The 27,949-nt window shown below is 45.8% G+C and overlaps 2 protein-coding genes across 2 annotated transcripts in view; both read left to right on the top strand.

Moving 5' to 3' along the window:
- The window catches only part of rgs7b (regulator of G protein signaling 7b), a 34,386-nt gene extending 16,963 nt beyond the window's left edge, over nt 1–17,423 (top strand). Inside the window, exons 4-18 of the mRNA XM_047032395.1 lie at nt 2,075–2,125; nt 5,745–5,851; nt 6,630–6,681; nt 8,988–9,052; nt 9,347–9,423; nt 9,636–9,717; nt 12,296–12,370; nt 12,485–12,583; nt 12,738–12,799; nt 12,971–13,081; nt 14,104–14,229; nt 14,827–15,013; nt 15,150–15,239; nt 16,235–16,271; nt 16,473–17,423. Coding sequence (XP_046888351.1) covers nt 2,075–2,125; nt 5,745–5,851; nt 6,630–6,681; nt 8,988–9,052; nt 9,347–9,423; nt 9,636–9,717; nt 12,296–12,370; nt 12,485–12,583; nt 12,738–12,799; nt 12,971–13,081; nt 14,104–14,229; nt 14,827–15,013; nt 15,150–15,239; nt 16,235–16,255 — 1,205 coding nt within the window. The 3' untranslated portion in view covers nt 16,256–16,271; nt 16,473–17,423. The remainder of the gene's footprint in view (nt 1–2,074; nt 2,126–5,744; nt 5,852–6,629; nt 6,682–8,987; nt 9,053–9,346; nt 9,424–9,635; nt 9,718–12,295; nt 12,371–12,484; nt 12,584–12,737; nt 12,800–12,970; nt 13,082–14,103; nt 14,230–14,826; nt 15,014–15,149; nt 15,240–16,234; nt 16,272–16,472) is intronic.
- A 1,496-nt stretch (nt 17,424–18,919) lies between these two features.
- grem2b (gremlin 2, DAN family BMP antagonist b) lies at nt 18,920–27,653 on the top strand. The gene is made up of 2 exons (XM_047032799.1): nt 18,920–19,404; nt 26,589–27,653. Exon 2 carries the CDS (start codon nt 26,589–26,591, stop codon nt 27,087–27,089), a length of 501 nt encoding a protein of 166 aa, XP_046888755.1. The 5' UTR covers nt 18,920–19,404; the 3' UTR covers nt 27,090–27,653.
- Nucleotides 27,654–27,949: the final 296 nt, after the last annotated feature.

Raw genomic sequence — 27,949 nt, 5'->3', positions numbered from 1 at the left:
GCTGATTCCTCCTCTAGAGTTACGTAACAGAGAGTCTTACGTAACCGTGTTCAATAGATGACATTTGAAAGGTACAGGTCTCTTCACTGCCGCTCGTTCTCCATCTATCTGCATCTCTCTCTGTCACTCTCTCTCCCTTTGCATTCACTCAATTTCACTTTCTCTCTCTCTCTCTTTCTATCTTTGTCTTTCAATCTCTCTTCAATGTGGATTTTGTACAACAGTTGAAGAGTTAGTATGTATTCAGAGATAGACATTTGGAGGAGCTGTGAAGCATAACCATCATAAGTGTGTTGTCACCTGGCCCTTCTGGCGGTTATGCAAGCATACAGGATCCTGGAGCAGGTTCAGAACACAGATCCCTAAAAGGGACCGTCTAGGGATCCGACACAACTTCTTCTGCCCGTTTCATTCTACACCATTTATAAGAGGAATAGGATAAGAACGTTGTTGTTGTTGTTGTTGTGTATCTCCCATCCTCTGTCCTGCTGTTTCTCAGTGCTTCCTCCCTCCCTCCCTTCCTGCCTCCCCACACCTGTGGAAGGCCCCACCGCTGGGTAACCTTTACACCCCACCCTCCTCACACACTCAGACATCTATTATTCAGCCTGATTGATAGGTAACTGTCAGGATTGTTACTAAGGATGCCAGAAGAATGGGTCAATGATAGATTATGAATTTTGGGATTTAAGTTCCCAGAGAAATAGGTTCCCAGAGAAACACGTTCCCAGACAAATAGGTTCCCAGAGAAACACGTTCCCAGAGAAACAGGTTACCAGAGAAACAGGTTACCAGAGAAACAGGTTACTAGTGAAGCAGATGGTGAGGAGCTGGCATGAGCACTGCATTCCTGATTCAAGTGATGTTAAATCCCGTATCAATTTGTTTTCCAACTAGTCTCTCTCTCTCTCTCTCTCTCTCTCTCTCTCTCTCTCTCTCTCTCTCTCTCTCTCTCTCACACACAAACATACACACACTGCACTCAGAACAGAGTGGTGTTGAGAAACCTGGTGGTGCCTCCCTTAATCCCAGTTGTTGGCAGAACCCTTTCAGAAAGTCATCTGATGAGATGGCAAATCTTCAAATGAGAGGGAGAGGAGGATGGGGTGGGGTGAGGATAGAAAGAAAGAAGAAAGAAAGAGGAAAGACTGGAGGCTTGTTCATCTCCATATGGACCCCTCCCTTATACCCCCCTCTCTTTCTTTCTCTCTCTCTCTCTCTCTCTCTCTCTCTCTCTGTCTCTCTCTCTCTCTCTCTCTCTCTCTCTCTCTCTCTCTCTCTCTCTCCCTCCCTCTCTCTCTCTTTCCACACCCCCTTTCTGTCCCCTTTCACCCTGCCACTCCATTCTGTCAGTTGTGTTCAGAGTTACAGCTGAAGAAGTGATAATTAAAAGAGTATAAATTTAGCAGAGAGAAACAGCTGGTGTTGACTATGTGTGAAGGTGGCCATGCGGCAGGTAGCAGTGGGTTGTCCCTCCCTCTCTCTCTCCCTCCCTCTGTCTGTTTTCTTCTCTCCCCCCCCCACTTCCCTCACCTCTTTTTGTCCCTCTGTCCCCCATCCCTCACTCTCTGTACACCACCTTTCCCCCATACTCCTTTTCTCCTTTCTTTTTCTTACTATCTGTATTCCATTTCCTGCTCACTGCTTGAGTTATATTTTGTCTGTGTGTGTGTGTGTGTGTTTGAGTTTGCTGACTGTGTATTACCGTAAGTCATTCTCATTTTATGGTGGAAAGGGACCTTTCCCTTGATAACTGGAAACATTTCAATTGTAATACTTTTCATCACCAACATCTCCAGCTGCTTGTGGTTCAGCTCAATGTGTGAGCTGAGTTAGTCTCTAAGATTCAATTTGCATTCTAATGGTACTTGATCCGTTCAAGCCACAGAATCCAACTTTAGTTTTCATCTTTTGCTGCATGGTTTGAGTTGGACACAAGAGCTATGAATTCATTAAGAACTGAAATGAACAGTGTTCAGAGTTTTCTTTGACAACGTCCCCACTTCCGCTCCAGTCTGATTTTCACACCGACATGCTGGCCTAATAGGTTTGCTTTCTGTTTTTGTTGATTCAGGTTCAGACATTGTGCAGTGGATGACCAAAAACCTAAACATTGAAGATCAAGGTAAGATGATTCTGTGGGTGTTCGTTCAGGTTTGTCCTCGAATGGCTGTAGTGAAGTGCAGCAAGCCAGCTCGCTGTGCAGCCACAGGCACAGTGGCTCAGATTAGAAGTGATCCTGTGGGACTCTTGGGCTTCTATTCCCCTCTGCCGTCTGTCCCTGGTGAGCATGCAGGGAAGAGAGGTGCTGCGTTGGAACTCTCATCACGTTTCAGCCCCAGGCTGTATGTGTGTGAATGTGTGTGTGTGTGAATGTGTGTGTGTGTATCGGTGTGGGTGTGTCCTAGATCCCCAGCGGCCCCTCTGCTGTTGTCTTTCTGTCTTTCGTTGAATCCCGAGGGGCAAGAGAGGCACACACACACATGCCGACACGCACATACACACGCTTACACACACACTTACACGCACTTACACACTCACTCAGAAGAGGAAGTAATGGGATACAACAGTGGAGAGAGGGAGATCACATTCCATCAAACCCCAAATAAATCACCAGTAAATGCAATACAGAGCAGTGGTTAGAAGATGTCTTGTCCAGCCCATCCTGCTCTCCACTCCTCCTCCTACCCACCCTTCTTCCTTTCATTCATGTCCATCTTGGCAGCTGCCCACCATCAAGCCTCATGGGAAATCAGCACACTGGGCCGAAGTGAGAGACATGTCTAGAGAGGAGCATCTCTTCTACCCAATAACCCGCTCCCCTGCTCACAGCTCACACTGTACTGCTCTCTCCTCACAAGTCTCCCCCTTCTCCCCCTCCACACACCCCCATTCACCCCCTAAACTTTTTACCCCCTCTCCAGATATCCCTCCCAGCCTTTTGAGAGTGCTCCTGAACAAAGCATCTGAGCTGTTAAGCCCCTGTGCTATAGTGTGTGTGTGTGTGTGTGCTCATGGTTGGTGTGAGTGTGTGCCTTATGCAGCCCCTTCAACCGTGACCCCTCATTAGAAGAGCTTTACCATACAGAGAGAGAGAGAGTCTGGAGGGAGCATGCTAGCTGTGCTTTGAAGTAGTGCAGGGATGAAAAACATGGAATAAGAGTTCCTAGAATGCATGTCATGCACCTTCGGTATTCAGGTCTGTAATTGGTGGACCAGTGAAATCTTCAGATGACCGTTTAAGGAAGTTTTTTTATGGCATCATCTTGTCAGCACCTCATCAAGTTTACCTAACAAACGGCCATAGCCATACAGAGGAAGTTTTGGTCTAGGATTCCATTTCCATGTTAATGCCTTTTATAGATCCTCTGCTGAAACTGTGTCTCAAGACTCTTCGTCCACCTGCTGACCAAACCCAATTAGCCTAGCCAGCAGGGGGTCAGCCATAAACACTTAATTGGCTGGCAGCGATGGAGAGACTAACAGACTATTGAATTGTCTTTCCTCTGATTGAGCTGACGTCCAAGTTAAACTCATTAAGACAGAAAAAGAGAGAAAGCGAGAGACAGACAGAGAGAGAGAAAGAACGAGAGGAGAGAGAGAGAGAGATAAAGAGACAGACAGAGACAGACAGACATATTGAGCCAGAGAGATGGAGAGAGATCTGTGTGTGTTTATGTGAGTTGTGAGTGTGTGTGTGTGTGTTTATGTGAGTTGTGAATGTGTGTGTGTGTGTGTGTGTCATTATTCAATTACTCTGAAAGCTGCCCTAGAGCTGTGGGTTGTAATGAATGGTTCTGTGAGAGAGTCGTCCAGGGTTGGTATTTGAGAGGTGAGCCTCGAAGTGTTTGCTGCTTATCTCATCTCTATTGTCAATCACTCAGTCATTGATTACTGAGTGTTTTTTAATCATTGTCATCATTTCCACAGTAGATCATCCTAGCAACTCACCTGCTTGACATTTGTGCGTTCACGCCATTGTGATTGAAGATGGTAAATAGTGTCCTAGAACATGTTGGTGTAGATAGCCTACACTGGACTGGTGTATTCTATTGTGTACTTAAGCCTGTAATCAGGAACCACGAACACACCCCTAATTGTATGTCCCCCGCTGACGAAATCTGTCAGTAGGAGGCCGGGGGTTGAAGAGCTCGGATCATGTGACCTTTCCACGACAGAGTGGTCAGCATGAGTAAGGAACAGGGTTCACAGACGTCCTTATATACAATGGATAGACAAGTTCAAATATAGGGTGCACAGAATGTTGCCTTACATGGTCAAGCATAGTCAGCACATGGATACAGTAGAATAGGCAAACAGGTGACAACGTTGGAACTCATATAAGTCAGTTTCTGCATATTTCTTGCTTCCTGTCTCCCAAGAGTCTGACCATAGTGCATAGCAGGTTCTACTATATGCGGACTGTGAGGGGCCTTTGTGTATCACCCGCTTCACCACAGTTTTTGTGTAGCTCTGTGGCCTTGACCTAACCTGTGCTTTCTGTGACTGTCTGTGAGTTAACTCAGCTTGTACTAGCCTAAATGAAATGGGGTGTAACAGAACGAGAGACAGAGAAAGAAAGAGAGAAAGTTGAATTCAGCTGTGAAATTGCTCTCTGACTACTACTGTTCCTGTTTTGAATAGACTCTCTCTCTCTCTTTCTCTCTCTCTCTCTCTCTCTCCTCTCTCTCTCTCTCTCTCTCTCTCCCTCACTCTTTCGCTCTTGCGTTCTCTTCCTTTCTTGCCATCTATTTCCCTCAGCTTGAACAAAGTACATCTCCCCAGGTTGCAAAAGTACAGAACAGTACAGACTGTTACTACATTTTTGTTTTCACGTGGGCACACTCTTTGACAGTATATAGAAGGTCTGGAACACAAACTGTATTGTGCCTGCCAGCATGGGTGTGCAAGTGTGGGTGTTCTGGAGGCCTGTGTATAGACACCTGAATACACACACAGACACAGACATTCATCCCCCCTGCCGTACACCAAAGCCACTTCTCTTTTATCTGTGGACGAGATAGATCAAAGTATCCTGCTTTTAAAAATAGAGAGTGTGTAGGATGGTGGTGCATGCGTGCGGCTGCACTTCTGTGACAGACAATTCAGCTCATCCACCTCCTTACCTGACCTCCTAGGTCAACCCAGACAGGGGATAGGCAAGCAACTACTTTGTTGCACCTCCAAGCGACTGACAGATAGATGGACAGTCAATCCAAGCTGGTCAGTTCTCTCTGGGCCTCCTAGTTTCTCCTGCCCCCCCTATTTCTCCACATTCATTCCTAGTCTTTCCTCTCTATCACCTGTCTCACCCTCGCTCTCATTTTTCTCACCTTCCCCCCTCCCCCCCCCCCCCCCCCCCTCCCCCCCCCCCCCCCCCCCCCTCCCCCCTCCATCCACCCAGCCCACCCCAGCACCCTATACCTCCATCCCTCTGCCTCTTTTTTGGTGACATTTTGCCCAGTCATGCATGTCTATTAGCTGTGAACACAGGTGCTGGAGTGCCTTAGCGTGTTTGATCCAGGCTTTTAAAAGGCCACTGCTCTGGTGCACATCAGTAAATGTGATGAAATATTCATGTCGTCTTGTCTTATTCAGCGTACAGCCACACCAGCCTCGACCTGGGGCACAGAAAGAGTTGTTGTTGCTACTATTAGTTGTGGGATGATGATGCTGTGTTTTTTGGATGTTGTTGATGTTGTTGTTGATGTTGTTGTTGATGTTGTTGGGGATGCTATTGACAGTGGAGGCACTACACCTGGGCACCCTGATGGCAGCTCACGGATACTTTTTCCCCATCTCCGACCACGTTCTTACACTGAAGGATGACGGAACATTCTACAGGTTCCAGGTATGTACCGCAGCTTCTACTCTGCCTCTTGGTACACTGGCGTCACTGCATGATCACGGTTACTTTGTTTCAATTATACAAACACATGCACCCTCCATACACACACACACACGCATACACACATCTTTACTCCGAGATCTTGGTGCTTCCCTTAGCCTGGCCTGTATTCAACTCTCTTCAATAATAGGTATGCTAAATCATCTATTTATTCTCTCACCATATTTAAATGTCAGATGTTCCCTCTGCCCCTGAAACACACACAACCAGACACGCACACACATACACACACACTAACCGGGACATGTCCTGCTGGGCTGGGCAGAGCTGGACTAAATATGGACTCTCTGATGCATATTTATGAGTCTTGGCTCATGCTGAGAATGGGACACCTTCATGACAGATAGGGTTATTATCATCTTAGAGGTCAGGTCAGGTGTTAAAGCTCCCCGTCCATCCCCCCATCACTCTCTCTCTCTCTCTCTCTCTCTCTCTCTCTCTCTCTCCTCTCTCTCTCTCTCTCTCTCTCTCTATGTATCTTTCTTTATATCAATCTCTCTCTCTCTCTCTCTCTCTCTCTCTCTCTCTCTCTCTCTCTCTCTCTCTCTCTCTCTCTCTATGTATCTTTCTTTATATCAATCTCTCTCTCTCTCTCTCTCTCTCTCTCTCTCTCTCTCTCTCTCTCTCTCTGTCTCTCTCTCTCTCTCTCTGTCTCTCTCTCTCTCTGTCTCTCTCTCTCTATCTCTCTCTCTATCTCTCTCTCTCTCTCCTCCTTTCTCAGACTCCATATTTCTGGCCGTCTAACTGTTGGGAACCAGAGAACACAGACTATGGTGAGTACATTACACGCACCACAACACCACAACACCACACACACAAACACACACCCACACACATGCAGGCATCACTGTTCAGTAAATCTGGGCTACGCTGCCTGAGAGTGGCCCAGATCTCCTGTCCAGATGGCTGTGACAGATTTAATAGAGAAGAAAAAGGATGCATTTCTATGAAAAACAGAAGCTGATGAATGAAAGCTGCAGTGCTTGTGCAGGTACACTAACCAAGTACTAATAAATGCACATTAGGTATTGAAAGTGTGGTAGATTACATGGTAATCATGTGTGATCAGAAATGTGAATGAGACCATCAATGCTGAAGCTGTAGATATAAAATCCTCACTGACCTCAGAACGTGTGTTCTGGGGATGGTCAGAATTAATCTATTGTGGATTGATGCTATACAGATTAAGTGCATTTGTAGACATGGTCTGACGTAATCCTCAGCAGACAGTCATCCTATGACACATGCTGGTGGTCAGATGGGGGCAGGGTAAGGCTGTGTAGGCATGTGTGATTGGCGAGCTCTGAGTCTTAGTGGCCCGGTGAACTACTGAAATACAAGGTAACACTGATAGTCATACTGTATATTTAGGACTCTAGATAGGATATAAGATGCAGATGCATAGATTTAGATGATTTAATCCAGAAAAAGTTCTAAGTGTTTCTCCACCGAACAGAGCAAAGCTCCTAGTGGAGGGAGGGTAGAGGAAGTAAAGGAAGAGGGAAGAGAAAGGTAGAGTTGAAAGAAGAAAGGAGGAAATAAGCCTAGCTGCCTTTCTCCTGTATGAGAGGTGTGATATGCGTGCACGCCCAGAGAAGTGACAGATCTACCTTAATCTCCTCTCTCCACCTCCACTACTGGCTGGCTGGAAAGGAGACGCACAATCCCCTTTTAGTGAGAATACCTTACCGCTGTGACTGACTGCCTCTAGCTTAATCCTCTATGCTACTGTGTGCTGTGTTATCCTACTCAAATGGAAACAATATGTACAATAAATAGTTTTGAACACTATTGCTCTCAGCTTCAGTCTCTTCTCACAGTCTGTAGTTTTCTCCCCCTCCCCCAAAACTAGCTGGTTGGCTGGTTTACTCCATGGCTGGATGGCCGAGTGCAATGGCTGACTGGTTTGCGGGCTGTATGACTGCTGGTTGGCTGGCTGTGGCTACAGTGTTTGCCTGAGTGGTTTGCTGGCTGTTTGGCTAGCAGGCAGGCTGATGTGCTGGTAAAATGGTACGGTCTCAGCAGGGTGATAGAGTAGTGCTGGAAAATGATCCTCATTAATTCCAGCAGAGCCCCTCTAACCATCTGCCTGACAGGGAGAGTCCCCCCAGGCTGCAGGGCTGGAAGAAGCTCTCTGTCGAGGACAGCTAGTCAGCTCAGATCTGCTCTCATCCGTGAACTCTGCACATATGTTGCGTTGTATTTGGATCCTGTCAAATCTAGTTGCTCTTGCGTTATATTTAGTTTCTGGTATATTCCAGCATCCTTGTGATGTTTGCCCTTGACTGGCAACCCAGTTAATGTACCTGCTTTGGGAGACTCAGGGCTGTGTGGTCTGGCTACTGGTCTGTCTAGGATCGAGCATCCTGTTCACAAACAGGTCGCTGTTTGTTTCCTGCAATGATGTATTGTACTTCAAAACCAGACACTCCTTTGGTTTAACACCTCAGGGAAAATGAGACAAAGAGACTCGAAGAAGGAGAGAGCGGGAGAGAGAGAGAGAGAGAGAGAGAGAGAGGGAGAGAGAGGGAGAAGGAGAGAGAGAGAGAGAGAGAGAGAGAGAGAGAGAGAGAGAGAGAGAGAGAGAGGAGAGAGAGAGAGAGAGAGAGAGAGAGAGAGAGAGGAGAGAGAGAGGAGGAGAGAGTGAGGGAGAGAGGGAGAGGGAGAGAGAGAGAGAGAGAGAGAGAGAGAGAGAGAGAGAGAGGAGAGAGAGAGAGAGGAGAGAGAGAGAGAGAGAGAGAGAGAGAGAGAGATCAATGAAGAACGTGTAGCAGTAAGTAGCAGTTTATGTCTCTGCAAGAGCTTGGTAACATCTTTCCCTCAGATGTCAAAAATCACACTGCCTGTTTCCTATTCGATACCTCTCTTCTTTCTCTCAATCACAGAGAAAAAAAAGAGACCCCCTTTTCTTTCAATTGTTTCACCAATCTGATCAGTAGTGTATAGATTCAGATGATTATTTTTCACAATTTGTACTGACTGGTTATCCCATTCCCTTGCTTGTTTCAACGATACCTCAGACTTGCCTGGCTGTTTCTCCCTTCTGTGCTGACTTTCTCTTGTGTGTGTCTTCTGGCAGCTGTTTACCTGTGCAAGAGAACCATGCAGAACAAAGCCAGGCTGGAGCTAGCTGACTATGAAGCAGTAAGCCCTCCCCTCCTCTCCGCCCCAGTCTCCCTTAATCTCACTGTGTGTGTGCATGTGCATGAGTGTGCGTGTTTTGCAAAATTATTTCTGGGAATCAAGTTCCTCAGTGTCAGATTCTAGACGGATTGTGCTTCAAAATCTCACCTTCTCCCAAAAGCACTAATCAACCAGCTACTCTCTAGCATCCATTAACCATGCGTGATTGATTTAATAAGCTCTATGAAGAACTGAGACCTCCTATCTCTTTTCCCCTTTCTCAATCTCTTTCTTTCTCTCTGTTCTGCCTTTCAGGAGAGCTTAGCCAGACTACAGAGAGCCTTTGCCAGGAAATGGGAATTTATATTTATGCAAGCAGAAGCACAAGCAAAGTGAGTTGTGCTGCACACAGTAACACAGGAAGCACACTTGTGGGACTGAGGCTGATGTGGACTGTATTCAGACTGTCTTGTTAAACAGGTGGTGTTGTCCACTTCCCTGTGGTGACTCCAGGTCTCTATAAAGTCCATTGAGGAACAATGTGTGTTTCACCTCTGTCTCACCCTGTCTCTTTTCCTCTCTGCCTTTTGCTCTCTTTTTCTAGAGTCGACAAGAAAAGAGACAAGATTGAGAGGAAAATCCTGGACAGTCAGGAGAGGGCATTCTGGGATGTCCACAGACCTGTGGTCAGTGTAGACAATGCACACACACACACACGTACACACGCATACGCAATGTCCTTGTCAGTGTCTCCGAGCCCTCTGCTCTCGATAGCTCATTAGCACCCAGCGTGGCTATGCAGGGCTGTTAGTTGGGGGCCTGTGGAAGCTATCTCTGCAGACTGCTACTCTGCCTAAATACCACATCATGGACGTGGCTGCAAATGAGAAATTACTGATTCAATAGCTCTACACATGCAAGTCATCCTTCCAAGACTTCAATATTTATCAAATCAAGTTCTCCTCTGGGCTTAGTTAGAAAATGTTCATCCATATTGATAACATAGATGATTTGATAAATGAGAGAGTAGTTTCTTTATATTTTATAGAGTAGCATTGGGTTGGTATGAAAACGAAAGAACTGAATATTACTTAAAATTACAGAACAGACTGGTTGTTACATGTTACATAACAATCCTGTTATTTCCCCCATGTGAGACATTCTCTATACCCTGTGAAACATCTCTCCACCTGATCATTGTGGTTATGCCTCAGGAACCTCTGGCTTGTCTGCTTGTTTCTCATGGCAGCCTGGTGGTGTGCCTGTTCGTGTGAGTTTGTGTATCGTGTAATGCTCAGACGATAGAAGTCTTAGTGTCTTTGTACTTTATGCAGCCCACTATTGGTAGTGTGTCACTGGTGAGGCCTTTGATTCCTAGTTGCTGGGAATGGGGGCACCTGTCATCAAAGCATGTTCTCTGTTACTACCTGAATAGCTTCACACTTGAGTGGTGCAGCCAATAGAAAATAGCAGATGAAAGAATGAAATCTGTGTCTGACCAACCACTGCTGGACTTGTTCGGGCTCATACACACACACACACTTTCAAGTGCGCACACACACACACACACTTTCAAGCGCACACACACATACAACATTTCAAGCACACACACAGACATACACACACACACACACACATGGACACACAAACTCACAAACCATGACATGAAAGAATGACTTATCTTTAAAGAGCTTCTCTCGACTGTAGATTCACTCACACTACGCAGTTTGATTCCATGATGCCAGTGCATATGTGAGTGGCTTGACTGTGGGACAGCTACAGTACATGGATCTAAGCCAGGCTGAGAAACACCTTTACAGACTGGGATGATGAGAAGGTAAAGGAAAGTGATGAAACATGTATAGTCACAGCCTGCAATAGTATGACGAGCATGTGATCCAGTAACAATTAAAGTAAATCCTCTGTGAAATTAATTAAATTAAAAAAGGAATCAATGGCAAATGAATATAGGGTTTTCTATCACATTTTGAAATAAACTGTTTATTTGACTACTAGCCAGTGACATCCAACATTGTCACATTATCTCAAGCTTAATCAGTATGGAAAAGTGTGAAGGAGAGATCTAGCAACAGTTCAGCCAACAGTTCAAGTAACACTTCAACCAGTGTTTCAAACAGTAATGAAACAATCATAATTTTACTCTCCTTTATTTCCTGTCATATTGCTTCTCCAATGTAGTCAGCTGTTTACGCTAATTAGCAAAGGCTATTCAATAATATGCATAGTGTAAAATATCTCCAGTCCTCTCAACATAATAATTTGCATATCTCAAGCAGGAATGAAGAACATGACGCATAATTATGTGTGAAGTGGCATGGATCGTTATGCCCTCATTTTCCTACTGGCTGTCCACCGAGCTCCTCATTGAAATTAAGAGCAACTTTTCAAAAGAAGTTCTACTTAGTTATAGAAGAAAGTTGGTAATATTTTGTAGTTTTTAAAATTAGCCAGGGAAGGTAAGTGAAGGTTAGTGACATTATACAGTTCCGAATTTTGGTAACGTTTCTTCCGTTGCAGCAGCTATCCTTAATACCTGTGTGTCTTCTCTGCAACACTGATAGAGAGATGTGGTTTGGAATTCAGACTATTGAGCAGGGAACATCCCTGGACAGAGCATCAAAGCTGCTTCTGGTCCTGGCTGTCCCCCTGTTGGGTATTCCTCCTCTCGTCTGTGTTCATATTTCAGTACAACAGACTAGCCCCCGAGGCGCTGCGAGAAGGAGAAACTGCTGGGGGGGCTGAGCTCTGTCCGCTACTACAGCCCAGGTGGCTGGTCCCTAGCACCGCACCCAGACACACTGTATCCCAGGCCCTCTTGCAGTATTGAGGCTGCATCCTTAATAGCTGTCAGGTGACTGGCTACTTTTGTTTCCCTTGTTAGAAAGGAAGGTAGGGAGGAAGGCTTCCTGATTTGGTCCATGCCGACACAAACCCTCGCACAAATGTGTGTGTGTGAGTATGTGTGTCATGAAGCCAGAGAGAAAGGGGATGTCTCAGACAGTCTCATTCATAGAGGGAGGGATGGATGAGTAGGAAGTAGGGCAGTCGTAGGGGGACACAGGACTGCAGCTGTGATGAACACACATACACACACACACACAAACTGCTGCTCAAGTCTAATTTACACTGTGTTTTTGCCTGCTCCTAATCTCATGCCTTGTTAATGACACATGGGCAGAACACAGCAGAGGAGTTCAAGCATGTAACATTAACCCCTCTGCTTCCTTCATCTGTGCTTCCCAGCCTGGATGTGTCAACACAACAGAAGCTGACATCAAGAAGTCCTCCAGAATGAAGCAACCTCATAAAACCAGAAAGGTGCGGCAAGTTCAAACACATACAAGTAGCCTGGGGGGAAAGACATCTGGCATGCTGATATCACTTGCGTTGGTAAAGTTCATGACACTCTCTTGACCCCCCCCCCCTCCCCAGTCTGTTTATGGTCTCCAGAATGACATCCGCAGCCACAGCCCCACCCACCCCCCCGCCCCTGAGGTCAAAGAGCCAACCGAGGAGGAGCTACAGGAACAGGTAGGTCAAAGTGTCAACCTGAGCTCTTGAACCAAGGGCCGTCTGAGTGCCACATTAGGAAGCCCTACGTCATATCTGTGAATAATACCACCTCCTCTCCGTCCTCCCTTCCATCCCTTCCTCCCCTCCCTCCCTTTCTCCCTGTGCCTTTCAGATACAGTTCTGGCAGGTGCAGCTCGACAGGCATCGGTTAAAAATGTCCAAAGTTGCAGAGAGGTACCTTGGTGTATTGTTCTAAACTATTGAAATGGTAAACTGTATGTGATGTCTGCCAGTCATCTCTCTGCACTCTGCAGTGTGTGACTACTGGGACAGATTGTTGCATGTCTCTCATTTTCTTTTTTTTCTCTCCACCCTCTGCTTCTTTCTATCTCTTTCTGTTCCCAGCTTGCTAAGCTACACAGAGCAGTATATGGAGTATGACCCCTTCTTCACCTCTCCAGATCCCTCAAACCCCTGGATCTCTGACGACACCACTGTCTGGGAGCTGGAGGCCAGGTTAGGAACACTGTCTCTTGCTCTCCCTCTCTGTCTCCTGCTCCCTCTCTCTTTTCCCCCCACCCTCTGTCTCTCTTGCTCTCCCTTTCTCTCTATCTCTCTCTTGTTCTTCCTCAATCTCTCTCTCTCTCTCTTGCTCTGCGCCCCCCCCCCTCTCATCCCCCTCCTTGCCCCAGAATTCCTGTGGATTGGACCTTATCGCTGTGTTTCTCCAGGCATCTGGCCCTCTGCAGTCTGTCTCCACCTGCTAGGCTGTCCCAGCTGTTGTGCAGCCATGCTACATTATCATCAGCTTCACCCCGGCCCGCAGCCTCCAGCAGCACTGGAGCAGCAGCTGTCCTTGGGGCACCCAACCCCGCATACATCACTCGGGGCCCCTCACAGTGCCACTCTCTGTCATTTAGCTTTCACCTTGGCCCTCAGCACACCTCAGGATCAGTGTCTGCCCCCCCCCCCACACAGCTGTTCTCTACTCACTATGCATCAACGTCAACGCAGCCCTCTAACAGGCCTGCTGACTCACTAACCATAATCTCAGCTGTGATGATAGTGCAGCAGTAGTGTAGTGACTTGCTACAGCCAGTCTACTGCTGCCCCTCTCCCCATCCCTCCATCCTTCTATCCTTCAACTGGCTAAACGTGTTTGCTTGTTTGCTGTGTCAACAGCAGAGATGACTTTATATGTCCAGATTACAGTGGGTCTGTCATCCCTCATGATGCCAGGTGTCCAGGAAACCCTGCAGTGTGGACAGATAGGGAAGATAAACACAACCTGGCAACCCTGACTGTCGTCTTACAGTAATACTATAAAGTGGTAGCTGCCTGCTGGTAATAACAGTTTATAGCAAACAGACAGAAGCATGTGTCCTGTCTAAGAGTTTAGCTGTCCAGCAACAGGTCTTGACCCTGAAGCTGAGCTTGGGGATCTATGGAAATGGGTTATCCTTTATTAAGATGAAATATCAGACCGCTTGGCTTTAATATGCTCTTTTGTGTGTGTGTGTGTGTTTGTGTGTGTGCAGTAAGGAACCAGGGCAGCAGCGAGTGAAGCGATGGGGCTTTGGTATCAACGAGGTTCTAAAGGACCCGGTGGGGAGAGAGCAGTTCCTCAAGTTCCTGGAGTCGGAGTTCAGCTCAGAGAACCTTAGGTGGGTGCTGAAACTAAGATGTTCTACTCACACACTGGTTGAACTGGAATATATCCTTATTTCTGGAAATTAAACAAGTAGGAATTGACAATAATCTCATTAGAAACATTTTATTTATTGGTCCAGAAGTAGACTTCATATAGATCTGAAAGCCAGAGACTTGATACTGAGTTGATTTTGTGGAAACATTATAACTGTTCACATGCCAACATGTAGGATTTATGCTTGTGGTTAATATGCTCTACACACAAGCAGTCTCCTTATACGTCCATGTGGAGGGCTGTATTGATTTTCCGCACCCAGATTGAAAATTAAGCAACAACTGCCCAGGGAGACTGCAGATGAACGTTAAGTGTAACAATCAGATCGATAGGGAGAACAAATGGAGAAATTAGCAATTACTAGAGAATAATCGACTAATATGAGCTGGAACATAAACAAGGGCTTTAATTCTCCATGGTTACGATTTAATTAATTCTGTGGCGCCATCTGGTGGTGTTGACAGGTCGCATATAACTTCTGCACTGAGACTGTAAGATGATTAACAGTACATATTGTTGCATTTCTACAGTTTTTCTCTATACGTGTTCCGTGCAGGTTTTGGTTGGCTGTTCAGGAGCTGAAGAAGCGTCCAATCAGAGAGGTACCTTCCAGGGTCCAGGAGATCTGGCAGGAGTTTCTGGCCCCTGGAGCCCCCAGTGCCATTAACGTCGACTCCAAGAGCTATGCCAAAACCACACAGAACGTCAAAGACCCGGGCCGATATGCCTTTGAGGACGCGCAGGTCTGTAGATGAAAGTCCTAGCTCTCATGTTCAGTTTGGACTGTGTTCTTTAATCACCTATATCCAAACCTGGTAGGAAGTTGTCATCCTGTGTGTGTGTGTGTGTGTGTGTGTGTATGTGTGTGTGTGTGTGCAGGAGCACATCTACAAGCTGATGAAGAGTGACTCGTACAGCCGCTTCATCCGCTCCAGCTCCTACCAGGAGCTGCTGCAGGCCAAGAAGAAGGTAAAGAAGAAGATGGAGACTGATGTCTGAAAAGCCAGCAAGCTGGGATACTTACACACACACACACACCAGGGCTGGAACACACACACACATAGCTGGCATAAACACTCAATGGACTGAAGCACACGCACACACGCACACATATGGCTGGGACACACACACACAGAACTGTGCCTCGTTTATCCTTATCTAGGCGTGACGGCGCCCCCTAGGGGCCCATGTGAGGTCTGCCCTGGAAGATTAGCCTGCTTACAAAGTCCCTGCTGGTTTCAGTGGATAGTTAATGAAGAGAGTTCAGCAACACCATGGTCATGTCAAGAGAGCATCCTGGAAAAAGAGAGAAACAAATGTTTGCAGCTAGAAGTTGAGGATTGAGTTCTTTTATTTCAGTTTTCATCTGTTCCTTCTTTCTTTCTCATTGCTCATGTATCATCTGGGAGGATTCAGTTGTTTTTTCTTCACCCACCCTGTATATCTGTGTGATCTCTCCACCCCTTCCCTCCATCCTGCTGCTTGTGTTCCCTTCTCTTTGTTTTCCTTTTCTTTCTTTGCTTTGCTTGTGTTTGTTTTAAGTCGGAAAGTACTGAGGATCGCAGAACCTCATTTGAGAGATTTGGCTCGTGATATGGTGAGTTGCAGCAGAAACTATAGATGTGTGTCTGATCATAGCTTGCAGAGGACTGGAGTCCAACTCAGTCGGTCCTGCAACCTTATCAGCCCTTCCCTCCAGGACTACTACTGTAGAACATACAAACCCTCGTCACGAATACCCCCGTTTAGTATTCGGATATTGTAATGAACTATACTACCTCCAGTCTCTCTAGTTTTGAGCTTTTATTCTGGTCCACTGTTTTTGTTGTTTTGTTAATGTATTTCTTCAGAGATCAAGCATTCATGTGTGTTGTGTTGAAATGATACAGAAAGCTGTTCCTTGTTCAGAGCTGGTTCAACTGTGTAGGGGTGCATTCACAGCATATTTTCATTTTTCTCCACAGAAAAGTAAGAACTTGTTCTGAGGAATCACAAGTCCAGGTAAGGACTACCGTACACATGCACACACACACATTCTAACCTTCTGTCACTCTGCTGCTCAATGTGTGACTTCTGTCATCAGAATGCAGGACAGGCAGAGCCTTCATCTGGTTTACAGATGACTAACTTTAGGCTGATGTGTTCTATAAACTGTACAGTATGTGAAAAATAGCTACCTGTTCTTTCCCTCCTATCTGTCAGGTGAAGGGATTCCGGTGAGGCTAACAGGCGTAGTGGGACTATGCTAGGATCCTGTTGTTCTGGGAGAGGACAGGGGAGGAGGAGGGAGGACCACATCTTCATTTGTACATTTCTGTAGTCCGCTGTTGGCCGTGGCCTGATAAACCACCGATGGTAGACCTGATGTTGCATGTCCAAATCAACTGAGGATTTCACCTCCCATCACCATCTGTTGGGACCCCCGTAGTGTATGTGCGTGTGTGTGTGTGTGTCTGTGTGTGTGTGTGTGCAAAGGCATTTTGGACTTTGGGCCTTTTCGGGACTCAGAAAATGCCTTCAAGGATAGCCATTTTGTCTGATCACCTGTTTTTAGGTTATACATATCAACTGGATTTGTCTGTGTGCACATGTGCGTGTATGTGTCTGTGTGCATGTGTGCACATGTGTGTGTGTGTATGTGTCTGTGTGTCTGTCAAATGCTATGTGGGGAAAGTGTGTTGAACATGTACAATACATGCTGTAAAAATCTACCAATCTACAAAACAGGAATCTTCTGCCTAGAAGCACACGCTCACTGTCACCATAGACGGCGTTAAGTATGGAGCACTAGAGAATGCACATCAACTGTTATATCACCTTCACACCTGGGTCCAATACTCACCACAGACACCTGAAACATTATAGAGGTGCTTGATTTAACGTCACCATGCAAGACAGGCTAAACCAAGAGCACCTTATGTAGTATGGGTTAGTTGAGTTAGTTCTGAGTAGACCCAGGTCTGTCACCTTTGATTTGCCTTTTTATTGCACTATGGAAGTTAGCACATATGTCACCATGTCACTCTGGTAAAGCCACGTTTAGAGAGGAGAGATATCTTATCTTACAGAGTCTTAGTGTCTTTATTACATTATCATTCATTTATTTTTCTACCATGTTATATTGAAGAGTGTGATGACGCTGTATTAAAGAGACCTGATAGTAGGAATGTGATACTCTTTATTTGATAAAGGTTCATCTTAAAAAAAAAAAAAAAATTCACTTAGCAGGTGCTTTCATCCAAAGCAATATCCGTTGTACACAGGGGGATTTGATGTCCAACCTGTTGATCTGCAGTCAGATGCTCTGAGATACCCAGCCGCTACAGCTCACTTTGTGTGAAGGTCGATCCTGCATAGAGGAGGCTCAGACCCACATGCAACTGAAGAACAACCCGACCCCAACACACCTAACGAACGCAGTAGAATTGAACAGCAAAGGCAGTCAGATTCACCAAACGGTAGATCCAACTCCACCATTCAAATTGGAAACGTTAGAGAAACTTCTTTCCATTTCATTCTGTCATTTCCTAATTTGACACTCTGGAAGTGTGCCAGAGATCCAAACAATGCTGTTGTCGTCTGTGTCAAGTGGATGTTTCTGCAGAAGGCGTCTGGTCTTGGTTGTGCAATTCAATAAAAGGCGCAAGGGGTGGGTCGTGGTGGGGTGGGGGGTAGGACTCTGTAAATAAAAACATTCCAAATGTAATAAAGAGGTCAGAAGAAGAGATTTGGGATGAAGAATGAAATGTGTTGAGAAACTTTGAACTTGGAAGGACAGCAACACTGCTTTTCACATCTTGGCCACTAGATGGGGCAATATTAATGATGTAACAATAATGTTACAACGTGTATGAAAATCGAACAATAAATCATTGTTCATCAATTCCTAACAAATATCTCACAGCAGACCATTTCAATTGTTCACATTGACATGTCGGAGAAGGCACTGTACCTGCCTGAGACTCCCAGTTGGACAAGGAGTCAGCCACTTCAGGATCTGATGGTGTCACAGTGACACCAGCCCACAAAGCCACACTAAAAGCCTTACCATGCTCAGACTCAGGGAAGAAACTCAGCATTTAAAAGGCTCAATGAAAGTATTTTGAGGGGGGTTTAAGCCACACGTCATGTGTGAAATTACAATAATGGTCTGCAGTACAGCTCACTCCACCTTCTCTTGGGTAGCACTCTCATCTTTCTCTCCATCTTCCATTCCACAGTTCCATGGTTTTACTTCCTCTCACTATTCCTTCTCCCCTACTTTCTTTCCAAGCTTTTGTTCTGACTCTACCCTCCAGCTCTCCTCTGCCTCTCTCCCCTGCCTCTCTCCCCTGCCTCTCTCCCCTGCCTCTCTCTCCCTGCCTCTCTCTCCTCTCTTCTCTGCTGGGTATGAAGCTGGAGGCTGACCACATCAGAAGCCACAGAGAAAGTTGCTGTGTGTCTGGGGTCTTGTGTGTGTGCGCCTGTGTGTGTGTGACGGGATTGAGTACCAATTCTACAGGGAGAGTGAAGGAGGGAAGAAAGACATAGGGGAGGGGGAGCAGAATAGAAGAGGGAGGGGGGGGAGAGGGAGTATGTGTCCAAGAGAGAGAGAGAGAGAGAGCTAGCGAGCGAGACTTGGCCTGATTTGTTTGGTGATGGGAGCCAATGGAGAGGCTGGAGGGTGATAACATCCACATGCGGGTGCAGAGAAGCCGCCAGAAGCCAGACTTCAAACACAGAGACAGGACGCACTGACAAGCACACAGGCACACAGGGAGAGAAACACACAGACACTGACACAGAGACGTAGAAAGAGAAGTACATTACGAAACAAACAGAAACGGATGCAGATAAAGGCTCAGACGGAGAAGAAAGAAAGACATCCATCCATCCTCCAAAGTGCCAGGCCACGCTGACCTGCGGACCCACCTTTGGGTTCTTGCTCATGGGCATCAGAAGAGCCTCCGTACCTGAGCCCAAAACCAGCACCACTACCTGCAGCAGGACCTTCCCAGCCCAGCTCTGAATGTGACCCGCGCTGGAATACTCTGATACCCACACGGAAAAGAGAGAGAGAGAGAGCAGAGACGAACAAGAGAGAGAGAGACTGACAGAGAGGCTGGGAGCATCTTCATACCCTTTGGGATAAAAGGTAATTGCTGCTTTCAACACTGAGAATACACTTATTTTCACACACTGTATTATTGTGTATTATTGTGTATTATTGTGATAATATTGGGGCACCTTAAACAGGTGCCCCAATATTATCATATTGGGGCACCTGTTTAAGGGTGCTTGATCTGTTTGAGTGAACCTGGAAACTGTATAACAAATAATAATTAATAACATTTATCTCTATAATTTCTCTTAAGATTTATCTCTAAAACATTTCTAAACAGTAAGGTTTTAAAGTTGATTCCAGAAGGTCTAGATGAGATGTGGAACCCCAATTAAACGTTGGAAAAAAGTAAGCTGTACACTATATACATTTGGAACAAATTACTGGGTGATTCCAAGTAATTGTTAGTGCTTTGACAGCTATATCAGACATTATCACCTCTAATTTTAGGCTCCATTGTTAATCTAATTGAGTTACATTTTTGGCTTTAATTAAATTACTTGATATGTTTGTGGATATTATAACTTGTGCCTGAATGAGTTCACTCAAGTCATCCTGATGATCTTATCAGTAGAGGAACATTGAAGATCATCCTTAATAGACTAGGATGCGTGCTATTCAGTTACATTTTTAAGTATGATAATTTAATAACAAAATGATGTTATTAATTCATGATTTTATCTTGCCGTAGTGATTGTTTGACTCGAGATGTGATGATTTAATATGATACATACTATATATAAATTCAAACATAAATCGTGTAAAAGTATAACAGAGCATACTTAGTACATACTTCCTAGAAGACTTGTAAGGCTTTCTCCTGATCTCTCTCTCCCTCTCTCTAATGTGAAGTAATGAGAGTGTGTTTGTTTTGAGTGAATGTGTGTATGTTTGTGTGTGTGTGTTAATTATCCGATTATTGATTTATACCAGAGTTGGTGACCGCTCCACCTTGCACAGTTAGCTTGTTTGGTAAAGAGGCTTTACAGGGATGAAAATATCAGGTTTATAACTCTTATTATTTTGATAAAATGGGAACATTATTTTTCTGTGATGACGACGGATGTGACCTTATCATCATTGCCTAACATTTTAACTAACAGTCACAAGGTTCCCATGCAAAAGCAAGATTTTTGCTTTTAAGTCTCAGTAATTCAAATACTAAATATATAAAAATATTGTGTGGAGAAAACTGTACATGTTTGTGACTGTGTATGTAAATTTGTATCAGAGGTTAGAATTGTAGTGGAAGACAGTGGAGCGTTTGTTGGGTTAGTAATGTTTTATTAAGGTAGTGATTAAAGGCCTATTGAGAGTGGCATAACAATTGAAGTTTAGGGGCATTGCCAAGACTTTAGAAAACCTCATAAAGTAGATTGGAGTCCAATGCAATGTGTGAGGTGAACTTAATTTTAGCCTGTCAGGCAAAAAGGAACAAACAAAACATTCAAAAAAAGGCCACCTCTCCTTGTCATGTTGGCTAAATCAAACATATGCTCATAAACTCAAGTATCTCAAATATTTGTGCTTGTTTGAGCCAGGCCTGAGATAATGTTTTCAAACTCCAAAGCGAGCAGGATTGGAAAGTGTAGCTGGAGTTGTCAAGATCACATGCTGTAACTGTAGGTGTTTCATTACATTTCTTGGCGGTTTTTGCAGAAAAAAACATCCAATTACGGTCTTGTAAAAACACAAAAAAGCAACAACAGAAGTTAATTCCACTGCACCAAACAATAAAAGCTTTTTTTTGTGCCCATGTCTGATCTCCATCCAGACGTGCAGATCTTGTCCACCCGCCTTGAGTTTGCCCTAGTCTTGCAGGTCAAACCCAGACAGCGACACCGACACCCCCTCAGGCCCCTCCTCGTGACACTTTGGTCTGAGCCAGGGATGCTCGTCACCACGGGTGCGTGGTTCCAAACCACCACTACTCCTGTCAGCAGGGAAACATAGTGCCGAGTGTTATCTTGGAGCTTCTGAGAGATTTGTCGTAGGACTAAAGATCTGAGGGGCTGATATCTTTATGTCCTCCATCTTGGCTTTGTCTGCTGTGTAAGAGTCTAGACCTGTCTAGAGCAGACAGACAAGGGGTCCAAAGTATCAAGGTATCAAGACATGTCAAAATGTAGCAAAGCAAAAGCAGAAATTGGTGTTAAAACGGATTATTGAGTAACAATTAAATAAAATATAAAAGCTACAGAAATCGCAGAGATCTACAAAAATGTTCGAGAAAAACACAGGATATGGGATACAGCTGTAGAATCAAATTTGCATCAGCCGTTTCATCTGTTCATTTAACAAGTTGCTTGAGCACACATTTATGTTTACTTTGATTCTGAAACAGATTCTATATCCCTGCAAAATATTTCTATACAGTATACACACACCCATACGCACACACACACACACCCATACGCACACACACACTGCTCCTCTTTTGTACTGTAACTGTAGCTGTGGGGGCATGCCAGGAACTCCTACAAGGTAGTGATTGATCAGTGTTTTGTAACCTTGTCAATCCCAAAGGTTTTACATGTGGCTTTGTGCGTATGATCCCCTGCGCTGTTTGATTGTGTGAGTTCCCCTGCTGGACTGGGTGTCTACGGAGGGCTTTTGTGGCAGACAGAGGCCTAACTCCCCCAGATCCATGCCTGATCCCCCTGGCTGCGAGCCCGGGCCCAGGCCCAAGCAGGGAGAGATGGGCTTGAGGAGAGGCTCCATGGGGCTAGGGGAGCATGGGGGTGCAGAGCAGAGATGGCAAAAAAACACACATCTTTCACTCAAGTAGAAGTACAGATATTCATGTTTATAAAGAATCTTGTAAATGTTGAAGTACTACCTAAACGTTTTCACTCAAGTTAAAGTAAAGAAGTATGGGCTGTGACATTTAGGCTACTTATGTAAAAAAGTTAGTTACTACTACCTGTTTTAGTGTCTTGCTGGTAACTTGACCTCACATCAAATTAATACATTCATACAAAATGACAATGAAGAAATGCCGCGCATTCGTCAGGAATCCTTTTTGATGCTGACAATTTTGAACATCTCCCTCATATACGGGCAAGTAAAAAGGTGTCATCAAAATAAATAGTGAAGTACTGATTCCAGAAAAATCGACGTAAGTACAGTAACAAAGTAAGTGTACTTCATTACTTCCCATCTCTGGTGCAGAAGTGTTTGGGAGAGAGAAGAGGGGGAAGAAGACAGCAGGGAACACAAAAGTTAGCAGAGGAGAGGAGGAACGGAGGAGGTGGTGAAAGACAGACAGGAAGAGAGACAGACGGGGTGGTAGAGGGAAGCAAAGACAGACAGACGGGGTGGTAGAGGGAAGCAAAGAGAGACAGACGGGGTGGTAGAGGGAAGCAAAGAGACAAGCGGGAGGACAGGAGAAGGAGAGTGGAGAGGATGTGGCTCCGGAAGAAAGCAGGAGGCATGTTTGTGTCAGGGCTATAATCTACCTCCTCCATCTCCAGCTCAGTTCTATCTGACCAGGCGCCTCTCTGCCTGCCAGCCTGGGAAACAGAACTAGGATTTACCTCCTTAGACCCCAGGACACCATCCATCTACCCCCCTGCATGCTCTCCTGCATTTCATCCCCAAGGCTGGTTCACTAAGATCAGTGGGTTCTCAGCTTGGATGTAAAAGCTCTGGACCGAGTTCTCCTACAGCCTCTGTAAATCCACAACCCCCTCAGTACATTGAAACAAAGATTGTTCTTGGCATGTTTAGGTTCGGTTGTTTGTACAGTGATTCTGTCCTGACAGACAACCTAGCCTTCCAACCAGGAGACAGTGAGCTAGGGGGTCGTTAGGGAGAGGAGCGAGGTAGGGGAGGCAGGGGAGGAACAGAAAAGGCAGGGGAATCACAGAAAGGGAGAGGCAGTGAGAGGCAAAGAGAGGCAGGTGAGGCAGGGGAAAGCAGGAAGAGGCCGGGGAAGGCAGCAGAGGTCGGGAGAAGCAAGAGGAGGCAAGGGGGAGGGGGGGGGGAGGCACGAGAATGCAGGGGAGCCAAAGAGAGTGGCTGAGATGGCTAAGTAATAATGTATCAGAGTGGTAGAGTGATTGAGGGGCATGAAGCCAAACCAGGGAGGTCCTGACACAAGGTGGGTGGCAGGGTGCTAGGGTGGCAGTGTTTGCCTTTCCATGCTGCTGGTTTACCCAGGGAGATAAGCCTGAAAGGTCAGGCCCCGGGGGAGGCACCTTGGGCCAGGCTGGCTGGGGCATGAGTTTCCCCCCGGTGGGTTTGGGCTGCGCTGCTCCTGCAAGGTCTCCTCGTTATCCGACCAGTGAAATCAAACAGTAATCTCTCATTCTGATAGGCCATGTAGAAGTATGTGCAATGGTACCAACCACTGCCCATGAACATACTCATATCCCAATGATAATAGCTCTGCTCTCCTAATCTTGCTATTCTTCACAAGCTAGAGAAGTGATTTTGCATGTGTGTGTGTGTGCCTCCCTCAGCTGGAGGTAGTTATGGCAATGAAGGGGAAACAGGGGTGGTAGGTGTGTGTGACTGTAGACATTGTGGGCCTGCTAGTCCATGTCTAAATAGCCCTCGGCTGTTTCTCTCTCTGTAGCCACATTTAGCATGTTCCCCTAAACGCCCCGAAACACTGTTTTCATAGCTAATAGCCTGGCAATGGAGGCGCCATAGTGAGAAAGAGAGGGAAAGTTCCACAAAAGTAGGGCTAGAATTGTAATTCTGCTAAGGGCCTCAAATATGTGTGTGTGTGTGTGTGTGTGTGGGGGGGGGGGGGGGGTTCACACTAAGGGTCAGGGTTCAGCCATCATCACAGCGGTCCAATCAGGGCAGAGGTGAAGAGGGGCACAGTTCTACTGATCTGGAGGTCGTGCCCCTGCAGCTGGTCTCTGTCTCTCTGCCAGAGTCTTTCTCATCACTTGCTCTAGGACTTCATTAGTTTCAATACTAGGTTTTTCAGACTAAAAGTAAACCTAGAAGGTTGCTTTACAGAGAACGATGTTGAGTTGCATATTTCTCTTTCCCTTAATGACCCATCACACAAATGGCTTTTCTACCCCCACCCCTCCACTCTTCCTCCTCCTTCACTTTCTGACAGAAGCTAAACACTCTCGGGTTAGACCGGGTTAGACTCAGCCTTTTCCACCCATTGTGGCTCCATCCACAATCATTATTCAGAAACTCAAAATGAGTTTTAGAGTGAGATTTATGAGTTGGAGTAGGACCACAGGCTAGGAAGGTTCGGCCAGGCAGCGGCACCACCTCTGGATCTCATAAATCATGTTCTGAGCAAACCAAGAGGTTCTGATGAACCCTGCTGACTTCATATTCACATCCACAGAAAACTGTCCGAACAGAAAATCTATGATGGCGTTTGGAACAAAAGTGTTCCGTGAAAGATTTATAGGATATCAGAACTAATTTACAATGGAAACAACTACCTGTCAAAGTGTTTTTTAAGTGTACAATAAACTATAAATAAAAATAAAAACATTTAAAGTAATAAGTTAGATGAACATTGACAATGAACATGCCAACTGGACGAAACGGCTTAAAGAGGTCGGTCAGTAATGGCTTCCATCATTGGAGAAATGGAGATTGTCAAAGCTACTGGCAGATTAATGTCCATCTCAACATCTGCCAAATACGTTCTAAAGACATCTGTTTGACTGACACCTAAAGATTAATTCATCCTGGAGAGAGGAACAAAGGGACGAATGAGGCTTAAACTGCCTCTTCCTGTCCTAAAAGGAACGATGTGAAAGGGGAGGGAAAGTTTGGAGGGTTAAGGTTAACCCTTTGAATGCAACCTATTCAGCCAATAAGGGAGGGAAATGGAGGGGAGAGCGAAAAAAAAAAAAGAGATATCAAATGAGTTACAGAAAAAATAAAATAGGCTCTGTGTGGTCAACAGTTTTCTAACAGTCTCCATACAAACTGAGATACCCACAATCCACAGCTTCTACGATGATTTGCAGAAGATATTCATACGGTTTGGCTGAATGTGTTTATATGGCTGTCAGGCAGACAAAACAGAGCCAGCATCGGTCATACAGGGAGGCCAGCTCCCACCATCCTTGCACAATCAGCCTTTGATTATTAATAATGTTTACATGGACCAGTTTTCTATCTGACAAAAAAGCAAATAGATGTAATGGCTCAATTAAGGCAATTTAGTCTTTCGAGCCGACAAATTAATTTCCCGTTTCCCTGATGAGAAAATAAACAGAGACTCGGAGGCTTCAGAAGAGAGAGACAGTTGAGGTTCGGCCACCACTCTAGGTCCTAGCCCTTCAGATCACGGCGGACATACATCAGGATGATTAGCTGTGCTTTCAGACAGGGCGGATTTAAACACAGGCAGAGAGAGGAGAGAACTCCAGTCCCCAGGGCTGAAACAAGGCAGGCTTTTGTATGTCCTGATGACGGTGAAGGAGGAGAGGCGCAGTTAAGCAGACATATTACACCAAGTGTCCATTTCCTCCACAGGATAAACTAGTTCTAATGATGATGAGAGTGGATGGTGGAGAGTAAGATCATAATGATTATCGCTTTTTAAAAACCTTGATAGGCCATCTGTGAAGTGTGACTGATGAAACACCACAAAAAATGTGTAATTATTTAAAAGTTAATTCTAAGTTTTGACATCATTAGGTTACGTTACTGTAGTTTCCCTGTAGCATGAACACTGCAGTCAGGCTGACTGGGAACTTGGCAGGAATCAGTGTAATACTGAGCTAAGACACAGCTAAAGATCCTACACTAATAACTAGCTAAGGTCTCCTAGGCCAAGCAGCAGCATTAGATAATGTACATTCTCTCCTTGTTCTTGAAGGGAGATTATAATCTTATATTCCCCAGATTAGAGCTAAATTAGAGATTAGTGACAGCTAGTCCTGTAGGAAGATTAGACCCTTGGACTGCCCTGTGGTCTCACAACACCACGTTTACGTTAGAGCTAAGACCTGTTGAGGATCAGACAGTACACAGGGGAGAGGGGGGGGGAGGGGGGAGAGCTGGGAGCTGATGACAATGGAAACTGTATTGATAAATTCTGTTTTTCAGTCAAAAGACGCTGACAACATGTCCATTCTCTACTACTACAGTGTATATCAATTCACAGTGTCAATGTGTTGTACAGTGTGTATTAGATAGCAGTTTCATTAGTAGTTAAGCTTTATACCCGTTTACCTCAGCTCTAATGTTGTTCTTCTTTGTCTTTCCTTTTTCAAAAGATGTATTGGAAGGTGGTGCTGTCAGTAATGCTGGCTGGTGTTCTATTCGCTGTGGGGGAATCCAGGAAGAACCGCCCCCAGGGCTCCATCCCTTCTCCTTTTAAGGGGAACAGCAACACCTCTGACCGCCGCACACGCAAACAGGAAGTGTTGGCCTCCAGCCAGGAAGCACTGGTCGTCACAGAGAGGAAATACTTGAAGAGTGACTGGTGCAAGACGCAGCCCTTACGGCAGACGGTGAGCGAGGAGGGCTGCGTGAGTCGCACCGTCATCAACCGCTTCTGCTACGGACAGTGCAACTCCTTCTACATCCCCCGGCACGTCAAGAAGGAGGCCGAGTCCTTCCAGTCCTGCGCCTTCTGCCGGCCGCACAAGTTCACCACGCTCACCGTGGAGCTGGACTGCCCCGATCTCCAGCCGCCCTTCCGCCACCGTAAGATCCAGCGGGTGAAGCAGTGCCGCTGCATATCCGTCAGCGTGGGGGACGTCGGCAAGCAGTGACCAGGTCTGAGGCCGAGGTCAAGCTCTAGTATGGACCGCGACGGTGGGAGTGTGGACTGCAGACGCGGGGCCCCTGCTGTGTATAGGCTACCTTTATATACCCTTGACCAGCCTACACTGCCACGCTCGGGTTTCTGGGTCTATGAACACGCTTCCTCCCCAAGAGCTCTTCTGAGGAGCCCCAAGTCCTCTCACAAAGACACTTGTCCGTACACCCTGAGTGTATGAGGGTGAAAACACCAAGTTTGATGTTTATGACTTTCTTTACAATTAAACATACAGTGCCAAAAAAAATATATCCTCAGAAAAGGACCGTTTTAAAAACAAGAAACATCAGACCTCTCCCAACAAAAAGAGACATTGAAGAGGCCAAGATTCGCATCAACTTCTGAGACAGACTATGAAAGACATTCCACAGCAGATTGAAGGCCGTATGATTGACCCCTGAATATTAACTCCTGTAGTTCACCTGGTTCTGGGTATCTGAGTATTTCGTGTGAGCATCACAGACTAACAGAGTATGATCTGCCATCCACCCCTCCATGCACCTCTGAACTGTGACTGGGGTGTGTGTGTGTGTGTTGGGGGGGGGGGGTAGGGTTAGGGGGGGAAGCCTTTCATACGTAGGCCTAGGTGGGATCTTTCTACAGAGGTCTTGAGAGTTAGAGATCCAGACAGGAGACACTGGGTCAGTACGCCCCTCAGAGCCCCGTCTGAAGAAGGAGGAGCTGCTGACTGAGTGAAGTCTTGCCACACCAGAGTGGACCTTTCAAAACTGTGTTGAATACCTTATTGCGGATCCAAATAGCACCATATTGCTCTGTATAAAGAAATAAACAGTATTATTACTAGACAGCACA

The sequence above is a fragment of the Hypomesus transpacificus genome, chromosome 13 (assembly GCF_021917145.1).
Source record: "Hypomesus transpacificus isolate Combined female chromosome 13, fHypTra1, whole genome shotgun sequence".
In the NCBI taxonomy this organism is placed as follows: domain Eukaryota; kingdom Metazoa; phylum Chordata; class Actinopteri; order Osmeriformes; family Osmeridae; genus Hypomesus; species Hypomesus transpacificus.
This window is presented reverse-complemented; position numbering and strand designations above follow the sequence as displayed.

Excerpts from the sequence above, each read along its gene's own strand:
- grem2b (XM_047032799.1), top strand. The coding sequence starts at position 26,589 with ATGTATTGGAAGGTGGTGCTGTCAGTAATGCTGGCTGGTGTTCTATTC.